Source organism: Natator depressus, chromosome 5 (assembly GCF_965152275.1).
Source record: "Natator depressus isolate rNatDep1 chromosome 5, rNatDep2.hap1, whole genome shotgun sequence".
NCBI lineage: Eukaryota > Metazoa > Chordata > Testudines > Cheloniidae > Natator > Natator depressus.
In genome coordinates, this window is record NC_134238.1 from 83,752,222 (window position 1) to 83,764,841 (window position 12,620).

A 12,620-nucleotide genomic window follows, 5' to 3' on the forward strand; every position below is an offset into this window, starting at 1 on the left:
CTGGATCAGGTGGGTCCTGTTAGCTCTAACCCAGGACATAAAAAAGGTTGAACCTTTGTATGAGGCGCAGGCAGCAGCAGCAAATCCAGAAATAGCCAAGCTCAAGTACATGTCCTGATAGAAAGTTTATTTAAAGAGGTACCATTGCCTTATAAATCACATTCCACCCCCCACTCCCGTTATTATTACATGGAACACCTGAGAATTCTATAACTGAACATGCCTAGGGAGGGGACTTTTTTACACATTCTTCCATTTGCTTGCTTTGTGCAACTTATTTTTCGTATAGACAGACTTCGCTATTTCTCCTGTATAGTCACTATCCCCTGCAGTATGTATGACTCTTTCCCGCCACAATAGGGGAGAGAAACATTTTTTGAAACAGGATACTTTGATTCTAACTGAATCAATTGGCAGAGGGACTCATGGGCAGGGGTAGCACCTGAAACTACTTTTAGCTAGTTTTTTAATTGACTAATATTTCAACCTGGTGGTGCCCCCTTAAGTTAACAGTAAAGGAAACCCCAGGAAAGGGTAATTTGGATGCCATCCAGTTGTTTGTGTGCTGGGTTAAGAACAGGGCACTTCAACAGGGCTGCTTTCAACTACCTGAAGGGGGGGGTTCCAAAGAGGATGGATCTAGACTTCTTTTCAGTGGTACCAGATGACAGAACAAGCAGTAATGGTCTCAAGTTGCAGTGGGGGAGGTTTAGGTTGGATGTTAGGAAAAACTTTTTCACTAGGAGGATGGTGAAGCACTGGAATGGGTTACCTAGTGAGGTGGTGGAATCTCCTTCCTTTGAGGTTTTTAAGGTCAGGCTTGGCAAAGCCCTAGCTGGGATGATTTAGTTGGGGATTGGTCCTGCTTTGAGCAGGGGGTTGGACTAGATGACCTCCTGAGGTCCCTTCCAACCCTGATATTCTATGATTCTTACAGGCCAATCCTACTGTTCTCATTCAGGCAAAAATACAAGGATTGGGCTCAAAGTGTGTGCTCCTTCAAGCTTATTCATGAAGGCAGGTCCCTGCACCTATATGGAGTCCCATTGACTTCAGTGGGGCTGAGCAACTATAAGAGGCTGCCCATATTGACCCTACTGAAATCAGTGTGGCTCTGCCGGTCTGAGTGGAACAGCACTCAACATCTGAGCCAAAGATCATAATGTTGGTGGCACATCTGTATTTAATTCCCAGAGATGCCTTGTCTGATGAGAACCCCCTCCCACCATACAGTCAGTAGTTTCCAGAGAGTGAATCTTTCTGTTAATCCTTTTGAAGATGCTTACTCATTCTTGTATTCCAGCATCTGTTTCCTGCAGAGCATCCTCAATAGGTTGTCAGGGTTTGCCAATAAAGAAGGCTGCACTGGATGAGAATATTTTATAGACACACCTGATGATGTCGTTGAGGATTACAAGGGTGAATAAAAACAGGAAGGAATGGAATTTTCATGAAGGTCACTCACACTATCATGAGCTCTAGCTCACGAAAGCTTATGCTCAAATAAATTTGTTAGTCTCTAAGGTACCACAAGTCCTCCTGTTCTTTTTACAGTCAAGACAGAATACTCAATCATAGTGTCATGCATAAGGAATGAAAAGAAGACTAGGTTTAAGTAGAACAGAACCAAAAAAAGCCTCAAAGATGCACACTGCATCACAGTGTTTTAAAGGAAGGAGTAGTTGAAGAATTGTTGTTTGTATGTCCACTGTAGTCTGCAACAGCAGCAGGAAGAGAACAAACATACTACCAGAGTCGACACTTTGGAGACAAATTCAGCGAAGATTGGCAGCCTGCTCCTGTTAAACAAGGTGAGTTAAACTTTAAAGTAATTATACTTCTCAAAGGGTATGTCTGCACTGCTGCTGCGTTGTTTTTTTGTTTGTTTTTTTGAGAGTCTCACAGCCTGAGTCAACTGACTCAGGATTATGGGGCTTGCACTACAGGGCTAAAAATGGCAGTGTAGACGTTCCTGCCAGGGCTGGAGCCTGGGCTCTGAAATCTGGCAAGTGGGGAGGATTTCAGAGCCTGGACTCCATCCCGAGCAGGAACTGTCGATACTGCTGTCTTTAATCCCACAGTGCAAGCCTGTGAGCCCAAGTCAGTTGACTCAGGCTCTGAAACTCACTGACGTGTTTTGTTTTATTTTTTAGTGTAGACATTATGTAGGCCCCAAGCATAGAGTTTGATTTGATTGGGTGGATTGGGGCCATAAGGTGAAAGTCTGATACATGGAAATTTTGCAGCAAGACACTATAGTTAATTGATAGTTTCTCTCCTCCCTTAAAGTGAATTTTAGCATCAGTGTTTGTGACACGTATTGGATAAACAGCTCTGGGAACTGAAATCCAATGTATATCCTGAAAAACACACACACACACACACACACACACACGTGTGTGTTTCAGAATATACATTGGATTTCAGTTCCCAGAGCTGTTTATTTAATCAGTGATTTTGGATGCCTTAATCTTTGGCTGCCCAACTTGACACACCTTTAAGGGGCCTCATTTTCAGGAGGTGGGTGCTCAGCACTTTCTGAAAATCTAACCTTTTGAAGGTGTCTCCAGTCGTGTCCTACAAATCAAATCAGGCAACCAAAATCAGTAGTTACTTCTGACAATGAAGGTGTGTGTGTGTGTGTGTGTTACATGCAGGGTACACTCTGGACTGATGAATAGCTGTGACACCCGTGCTTTCTAACCTTTACACTACTTTGCTGTTGCCTCCACTCCTGGACTGCTCACAAACAGCCAGCCTCCACCCTAAACCCTGCTTTGCATCCAGCATTTATAATGGTGTTAGATATATAAAAAAGTGTTTTTAAATTATAAGGGGGTTCGCACTCAGAGGCTAGCTATATGAAAGGGGTCACCAGTAAAAAAGCTTGAGAACCACTGCTCTAGCATGTAAGTCACTCCCAGCTATGTCTGTGTGCACTTGCAACCTGCTGGTCACACTCAGGCTTTCACTAACCTGATTTATGCTGGAAGGTGACTGCAGCACACCTCCGGTCCCAGACTTTTCCCCAGAACTGTACATCTTCTACTGCTCACTCCTCTCCTGGACAATACAAGCTAATATAAAGTCTGCCATTTTATTAATAGAAATGATATACATATATCCTGTTATCTCAAATGGAGTTTCCCAAACACTTCAATTCAAACACACTGGTCTATATAAAACAATAAAACAAGTTTATTAACTACAAAGATATAGGATTTTAAGTGAATTCAAGTAATGAGGCATAAAATGGTTACAAGAGAAATAAAGATAAAATGCCTAACTTAACAGACTATGTTATATTCAAAGCAAAGTTTCTGTCACCACATGCTCTCAGTAGTCTTGCTGGCCAAATTTCTAGACCAGGGCTCCCATCTTCTGTGTAATGGCTGCTTCCTTTGTTCCTTCACAGTCAATCAATGGACAGAGAGTAAGAGAGGAGGAGAAGGGGTGTCATTTTTATAGTCAGCCCCCTCTTAGAAATGTTTCCAGCTGAGAGTCAGGAGACAAAAAGTCAAATGGTATTATATCTCCTGCTGGTTTTCCCACCCGTTGGAACTCCCTTTGTTTTCCGCTTAAATGCAGATTAAGCAGAGCACACATTCTTTTATTTTAGACAGACCTGTTTGCCATTTTCTGTTTGGGCAGGGCTGTGGTTTGGAACATGTGGTGTTAACACTGTACAGTGGAATTTTATAACTTATGTACAATGTTGTTCAGGACAATTATTGGCCAGTAAATTATGAGTTTTTAAATTATACCTTACAAGGCATATTTTGTACAAAGATTATTACAATAATGGTCAAAGGGTGAATACAGGGGTACAGACCATCACAGTGTCTGTGCATGCACGTATGTGCATGTATGAGCTGAGTTGAGCAAATTATTTGTAACAAATAATTGATTTCTAAAATTTTCCTGTTTTGCTTTTTGTGAACGTCATGAGCAAATCATAATATTCTGAAATATATTCATTATTCAGAATTTTTATGCACGTCTTCATGAAATTTTCCCCTCATTTGACTAGTTTGCAGTATTTTTTCAGATATTTGATATTTAAATTTCAAAACTGATGCTGTGTTGGTTGGTTCTCTGATTACATGACATGGGTAACTAACCAATGCTGTCCCAGTTTTGAATATTCCAATCAAATACAGCCAGTAGTCAGGCTTAAAATTCACTTTCCTCCTGTATTTGTGCTAGTAAACAATAGGCAGAAAGTGAAGACAAAAGGACCATGAACGCCATCAAATCAAAATCGGTTTTGAATTTGAATGACTATTCGAGAACGATTTTTCCAATGTGCCAAGCTCTAAAAGACAGGCATGTTATTTGTTGTTTGTCTTTTCATCTCTCTTTCCAGAGACTGTTGAGTCTGCACTTTGGTTAGTGACACCTCCTATGTTTGTTCTAAACAATGCTGCTTTATCCTTCCAAATGCGATGTTAAAGAGAGGGAGGGGAAATAAGTTTTTTGAATTTTCCAGGGTCCTTGGACATTTACAGCGTGCCAGAAGGGAAGCCTCAGGTAACCCCAACAGGAGAGGTGCCAGCTTATGTGAACACCCAACATATAAACATGGAAGCTCTACTTGCACTTCAGGCAGATGCTGAAAGTGCATTCAGTGGAACAAAAGAGTGTACCAAAGACAGCAGTCCAAGAAAAGATCTGTTTGATATGAGTGAGTTCCCTTTTAACTCTCACCTCTAATAACAGATCTTACATAATTAGTCTTTTATTTTGGACGAATAGAATTGCCATTTATTCATTCCTAAAACGGGTTGAATGAACGAACACGATCCATATCTTTCTGAGTTTGAAATGATGGGTTCTTATAGTTTTGAACCTAAACCAAGGTAAAAGGTGTTAACCTGCATCTACCCTAGGAAGAAGGCTGGGCTCTAACCTAGATCACACTGATCTAACCTAGACCTCTTTTCCTAATTTAGGATGTAGACTCATGGTCTTATCATAGTATGTAATTAAACATCAGGGATCTTTGTTAAATTAATACTCTGTTTTGAAAAGAGAGCAGATATCTGTGTAATATAAGTGACTATGCAGATTATGCAGTTCATTTAAAATGAATTCCTCCTAACTAACTGGCCAGACAATAAGAGAGATCTGGTCCTGTCCAGAACATACAAATACCAGCTACCTACAAATATATGACCATTAGCAATTACTCCAAAAATGTCAAAATTGTCTCTGATTTTAATATATTTGTTTACAAACAATGTTCTCTAAGTTCTTAATATATTATATAAACTAGTAATACACCATATTGTGTTTGTTCTTCTTAAGGATAAATGGAAGTGGCTATTACAAGAAAATAAACCAGGATTAAAAAGACTGGAATTGTATTTTTTTGTAATGCAGTTTACCTGTGACTGATCTTGCACTTGTTTCTGTACCTGTAACCAGAACCTTTTGAAGATGCTCTCAAGAACCAGGCCACTGGGCCTGCGCTGAATAAGGCTACCTCGGTCGAGTGTACTAGTCCTCCGTTACCCAGAACAGCTAACTGCACTATAATGGATGAACTGCATACAGAGCCTTGGTATCAAGGAGAGATGAGTAGGAAAGAAGCAGAACAGCTGTTAAAGAAATGTGGAGACTTCCTGGTCAGGAAAAGCACCACAAATCCAGGCTCCTATGTGCTGACTGGTATGCACAATAGACAAGCCAAACATCTTCTTTTAGTGGATCCGGAAGGAACTGTAAGTATTGACTCCTGGATGACAGTAAAAAAGTGTCCGACTTCTATATATTTTCTGTAAGCCAGAAAATGAACCCTATTTATAACACTTATTTGTTATTACAGGCATTTGTAAGGTTCCCATCACCTAACCTTAAATCTCAACTCACGACGCTTAGCTGAAGAACTGCTGCAGCATTTCTACATGGATAGGTAGCTCTGACACCACTTCCTCTAGTCTAGTCCTCAGTGCAGTACAGGGGCAGTCAAAGGTATTAAGTTACTTTTGTGGCCCCCAGATCCCTTGGCTGTCTGGGGAGCAGTCTGGTCCCTTGCATTAGTTAGAACAGCCTTTGCACTGCTCTTATTTCCACCCAGCTACCTGAGGCCCCAATCAGTTGTTCTGATAAAAGTGATCTCCAGAGCATAGGGGCGTGACTTCCTTCTCTGGGACTAGGTTCTGACTCAGGCTTGGGAGAGAAATGGCATACTCAGTCTCTCTGCTACCTGAGGATTCCCTTAGCTGGTTAAATTGGCTTTCTAGCAGCAGAGCAATATAAAGTAGCCAGAGCTGGGTATGAAAACTGGTCCTTGGTATTTTTGTAGCTGCCCATCACTGAAAAAGTAAGCAGATGACACAAAAATAGGGGGAGTGGAAAATAATGAAGAGGACAGGTCATTGATTCAGAGATCTGGATCACTTGGTAAACTGGGTGCAAGGAAATAATATGTTTTAATACAGCTAAACTTAAATATATATCTATATCTCTATATATCTAGGAACAAAGAATGAAGGCCATACCTACAAAATGGGGGACTATATTCTGGGAAGCAGTGACTCTGAAAAAGATTTCGGGGTTGTGGTGGATAATCAACTGAACATGAACTCCTAACGTAATGCTAGGGCAAAAGATCTAATGCTATCGTTGGATGCATAAACCAGGGAATCTCAAAAAGGAGTAGAAAGGTTATATTTGGCACTGGTGCAACTACTGCTGGAATACTGTGTCCAGTTCTGCTGTCCACAATTCAAGAAGGATGTTGGTAAATTAGAGAGGGTTCAGTGAACAGATTCAATAATGATTAAAGGATTAGAAAACATGCCTTACAGTGATAGACTTAAGGAGCAAAATCTATTTAGCTTAACAAAAAGACGGTTAAGGGGTGACATGGGTGCAGGCTATAATTCTCTTCATGGGGAGCAAATATTTAATAATGAGTTCCTCAGTCTGGCAGAGAAAGATATAACATGATCCAGTGTCTGGAAGTTGAAGCTAGACAAATTCACTGGGAAGTAAGGTGCACATTTTTAACAGGTGAGAGTTATTAACCAATGGAACAATTTACCAAAGGTCACGGTGGATTCTCCATCACTGACAATTTTTAAATCAAGATTGGATGTTTTTCTAAAAAATCTGCTCTAGGAATTATTTTGGGGAAGTTCTCTGGCCTGTGTTCCACAGGAGGTCAGATAGATGATTACAATGGTCTTTTCTGGCTTTGGAATCTATGCATCTGTGAGTTTGTGAAGGGGCTCCACCTGATATGAGAGGGTGGAAAGCAACATATTTCAGTTCCCTGTTCTGAGTGGCTTACCAGTCTGGCACTTAATACAATACTTTCTATTCCTGTGTAAAATGCTAGTTTAAATAATAAGAATCAGAGCAACAGGTTCCTGACAAAATAGTGTATATGGTATACGTACAGAAGGACCAATCCTATTGGGCCTTACTTCTACTGACTTCAACAGAGAAACTTGCATAAGGCCAGCAGGGTTTGATTCACAAAAGCTTTGACTAGAGAAGGCTGCTGTACATGCAGTCATTGTATTTGCCACAGGAGGGCAGTCAAAGAATATTATTAAGATGTTTTCCATTATAACTGGATTACTCCTGAGGTTACATGTGCTTGTGTCAGCCTCGACAAGCCAGCGGAAATGAGTGCTGAATCTCTGAGATATGAACCTCTTTGACTCACTGACTGAAAGTTTACCAGTGTTTTGTGACTCCTGCAGAAGGGCCTTTTGGTTTATCATACAAATAGCTACCTTTTGAGTGGAATGCCATGAGGATTAAGTAGTAGGGTCCTATCATACCTTTAATGCACAAGCCTGCAATATGGCTGGTGCAGAGATGCAGTGTCCTGGTTGGAGTTCTGGTAGGCAGGGAGCATGGGGCCATTGCTACACAGGGGTGCACCACATATTCCCTTCTGTGCATGACCAGGATATTGGCCTCACATCCCTCCACTCCTTCCCCTTAAGGCAGCATGAACCTGCTCCCCTTCCTGCATGAAGATCTCCTTGCATCACCTCTCTCCACTTGAGTCCATTTGAATACATCTCTGAGTCACAATGGCTATGCTGCTTCCTCCTTGCTCTGGGGCTGGGGGAGTAGTAATTTGCTGGTGGTCTATACGAATACTTAGCAAATTACAGCACTCACCCCCAGTCCCACCCCTGTGCTCAGTGCCAGCCAGCAAGAAGTGGTGATGGAAGATCCAAGGATCCCTTCCCAACATACCTCCTGCAGATGAGGAGTAGTTGAGATGTCTTACCTGGTATCTGCTACCCATTTGGGTTCAAGATCCATGTAACCTATGCAGGGATGGAAGGAGGTTCCGATTTCTGTAACAGGGTGGCCTGCCTCTTTAAGGGCCAGGAGGGCTTGGGTCAGCCAGCTCAGTGCCAGCCAGCAAGAAGTGATGGAAGATCCAAGGATCCCTTCCCAACATACCTCCTGCAGATGAGGAGTAGTTGAGATGTCTTACCTGGTATCTGCTACCCATTTGGGTTCAAGATCCATGTAACCTATGCAGGGATGGAAGGAGGTTCCGATTTCTGTAACAGGGTGGCCTGCCTCTTTAAGGGCCAGGAGGGCTTGGGTCAGCCAGCTCTGTTCAGTGGGAGGCCCTGGAATTGTTGCTTGACAGAAAGTGAGAGGCAGCTGCAGAGTTGCAGGTGGTAAGAGAGTGGCAGTGAGCAGGAGGTTCCTGCAGCAGAACCTTGACCATGGGGGAGGGCTTGAGCCTGGAAGCCAGAGGCAGAGGGCTGAAGAAAGTTGAGGACCAGGGGAGTAGTAGAGGGGTTTGCCTGCTGACCTCCCAAGCTGGAGAATAGAGCGTGCTGAGAGAGTGCTGGACCCTCTCCTGGGGAAGAAAGGACTGCAGATAGGAAGACTGGAAGATTCCTTCTGGAAAGAGCAGAGACAGACTCTAGCTAGAAGGGGTTGAAGTGGCTACTTCAGGGGTGAAAGTAACTTAAAGGACTTACTGGTATGCCTGAGTAGGGGGCGAGGCCTCAACCAGAAGGGGCAAGGCCTTTAAATCCCCGGGCCCTTTAAATCGAGATTTAAAGGGCCCGGGGCTGCAGCTGTGGTAGCGGCAGCTGGGAGCCACAGGCCCTTTAAATCACTGCCAGAGCTACCAGCTGCTGAGGCAGCTGGGAGCCCCGGGGCTCCCGGCCACTGTTGCTACCCCGGGGCTCCGACGGCGATTTAAAGGACCTGGGGCTCTGGCTGCTGTTACCACAGCAGAGCTCCAGGCCCTTTAAATCGCCGACGGGGCCCCCGGGGGTCCTGGCTGCCAGGGGCTCCAGCAGCGGGGCTCGGGACACCTTACTTTGGGATTAACCTCATTTAAATCAGTGAGACTTCTCATGTGGTAATAGACAACTTGGGGTCTACTCAGAATGCAGCTGGTCAGAAAAATGTTTTTTTTGGTTGACAAACACAAAAATATTTCATTAGTATTGCCTACATTTTCAGCAGACATGTTTAACTTTTTGATGAAAAACCAAACCCCAAATATTTTTCAGATTTTTGGCAACAACAAATGAAAAAATTTGGGCCAAAAATTGCCTATCCCCAGGAGGTTTGGATTTTGTTTGAAATGTTTTGGTTTCAATTTTTCAACAAAAAATTGAAAATGTTGCAGAGAGCAGACACTATCTCCAAACTGTTTAATTTGATCAGAAGGTCAATGTTGTAAATTGTGATGGAAAATCTTCAACAAGGCCTATTCAGTGTGAGTAAATGCGACCAATAAGAGAGCAGACAAAACAGAAGTTTGGAGAGAAGTGAGGGAGCAGGAGACAAAACAACTAATTTGTAGATGACAAAACCTCCATTGACTCTAATGGGAGGAGGATCAGACCCTTAAAAATGTATGTGTGTGTGTGTGTGTGTGTGTGTGTGCGAGTGCGCGTGTAAACAGATATAAAAGGAAAATATTTTGTCTTATTTTCAGTTAACTTTCATTTAATGGTAAAGGAAAGATTGGTCCGTATTTAGCCTTTACTTTTCCATGCTCTTCTTTTAAGGTTCGTACAAAGGATCGTGTATTTGACAGCATAAGCCATCTCATCAACCATCATCTTGAGAACAATTTGCCAATAGTTTCTGCTGGAAGTGAACTCTGCCTCCAGCAGCCAGCTGAGAGGAAACAGTGACCCATGGTGACATGTTCAGCATTTGTAAGCTATAACCACTGCAGTGGACACTGCAAACCTGGAAACATGTACATTAAAAAATACACACATCTATCTATCTATCTATCTATCTATCTATCTATCTATCTATCTATCTATCTATCTATCTATCTATCTATCTATCTATCACCAATATGTTTTCTTGAGCTTTAAAAAGCCCCATCCCATACAGTACCATTTGAAATTTCTTACTGCTATATGCAGACATGAAGTCTGATTAAAAACACAGACAGATTTCTTAAAATATAATTTCAATAAAATTATTCTGATTCTTTAATGTGAATATTGACACTGTATATACATACATTATATATAAATACAGTAATATATTTATATTTTTCAAGTCAGTCTGTTGAAGGTATGGAACTAATGTTCTGTGCCATGTGTTTTTAACTGAAAAAGATGCCCATTGTGATTGTTCAGATAAAAATAGAATTCAACAGTCTCATTTCCTTGAGAATACAATATTAGAAGTCTTATTTGTAGTTTTATCTAATAAGCACAATTATGGTGAGAACACAGGCGGATTACATTGGTTAAATACCAGTCGAGGGGATTAAATTCAGCAGCTAGTATTCTAACATAGGAAATTTAGCTTGAAACAATTTTTAAAAGCATTATTCAGTGTCACTGAGTTCAAAAGCATTTTCTCTTTCTGATGTCCAGTTTGAATTCTTATATGATGCTACTCAAGATATTTGTAACTTGCTTTGACAATGATTTGGTGTGATCTCTGTGTACAAGGTGTATGCATTTGATTTTTCTAACCATAATATTATTGAACTAATATTCTGCAGCTTTGATTTATTAAATTCAACACTAAGATTATTTACAAATAGTTCACTTCTTGTGCTAAAGAATTAATTGTTTTTGACTGCCAGTCACCAATGAGATGTCATACATTGACTAAAAGGGTTCAAACTGGTTGCTTTTTTAAATATATTTGGTGCAAGATGCTTTGGTCAAAGACACGGTTGAAAAAAAAATTTTCTCATAGAACAATGACAAAAATGAATACCTAGAATGTTAGTCCATTTAAATGATCTAACTTGGATTCACTTAGTTTTTGTGTGTCTCTCCCTAAGGTACAGCTTCAAGTTAACCTTTAGCAAGTGATTGTTTTTATAGATGTATTGATTGTCTCTAATGAGCAGTGTGGAAAAAACTGATATACATTAAGTTGCTTTTTTAGCAGGTATTTCATTAACATTTGGTATTGGGACGTGTACATTGAAAAGTGCATTCTGTCCAACACACACACACTTCATTAATTTGCCTTTCTTTTGGAATGGACTTTGTCTTTCAGTTATACATATCTAACTGAGGGCCAAATTCAGCTCTCTGTTTAATGGATGCAACTCCCATAGACTTCAGTGAAGGTTGCACCGCTGTAACTGAGAGCAAAATTTAAACTTCAGTATTTCTAAGTCAGAAATTCAAACCAAGTTTCAGGATTTGATTAATAAAGGCCCTGATTAAGGAAGGTACTTACACGTATGTCTACCCTCAAGTATATTAGTTCAGTTGAAGTCAATAGGACTGTCATGTCCTTAAAGTTAGACATGTGCCTAAGTATTTTGCTGAAATGGGGCCAAGCTGACTTCAGGATTTGCTTTAGAATCCATTCCTAGGATGGCAGTTTTAAAACTCCTAAATAATGTCCTCCTTGAGCCATGGACTACGCAAAGGACATTACTTTGCAAGTTTGTTTAGCATTAATCTCTAATTTTGAAAAGGAATCCCACAGCTGGTTTAGAGCTCACTACCTGAAAAGAGCTATCAGAGGAAGAACTGACTTTCAAAGGTTTTTGAGAATTTAAAATTACATTTTGACCTCTAATCTCCCCATCTCAGCTTGTTTCACTTCCCAATGCATTCCCACAACTAGCCCCTATTTCCCTGTCTACCAGAGGTGAAAGTAAGCCCGTACGGTCCGGTATGACATACTGGCAAGAGCCAGTACGCCGTGCCGGACTGGACCGGCTTCACCAGGCTGGCGCTTTAAAGGGCCCAGGGCTCCCCGCAGTGGCTGGAGCCCTGGGCCCTTTAGAGCACCGCCCGAACCTTGCTGCTGGAGCCCCGGGGTAGCAGCAGCAGGGCTCCAGTGGTGATTTAAAGGGCCCGGAGCTCTGCTGCGGTAGTGGTGGCCGGAGCCCAGGGCCCTCTAAATCGCCCCTAAGCCCTGGGGCTCCCAGCTGCTTCTGCAGCTGGGAGCTCCGGGGGTGATTTAAAGGCCTGGGGGCTTCCAGCCGCAGCTGGAGCACTGGGGCCTTTAATCTTGATTTAAAGGGCCTGGGTATTTAAAGGCCCTGCCTCTTCCAGTTGAGGCCATGCCTCTTCCAGTTGAAGCCATGCCTCTTCCAGTTGATGCCACGCCCCCCTGCTCAGGAATCCGGAGTACCGGTAAGTCCTTTTAGTTACTTTCACCCATGC

At 42.0% G+C, this 12,620-nt stretch overlaps 1 protein-coding gene across 1 annotated transcript in view; it reads left to right on the plus strand.

Annotated features, from left to right (window-relative positions):
* The window catches only part of SHC3 (SHC adaptor protein 3), a 75,132-nt gene extending 64,867 nt beyond the window's left edge, over positions 1 to 10,265 (plus strand). The window contains exons 9-12 of the mRNA XM_074953107.1: positions 1,715 to 1,811; positions 4,490 to 4,684; positions 5,428 to 5,723; positions 10,020 to 10,265. Coding sequence (XP_074809208.1) covers positions 1,715 to 1,811; positions 4,490 to 4,684; positions 5,428 to 5,723; positions 10,020 to 10,148 — 717 coding nt within the window. The 3' untranslated portion in view covers positions 10,149 to 10,265. The remainder of the gene's footprint in view (positions 1 to 1,714; positions 1,812 to 4,489; positions 4,685 to 5,427; positions 5,724 to 10,019) is intronic.
* Positions 10,266 to 12,620: the final 2,355 nt, after the last annotated feature.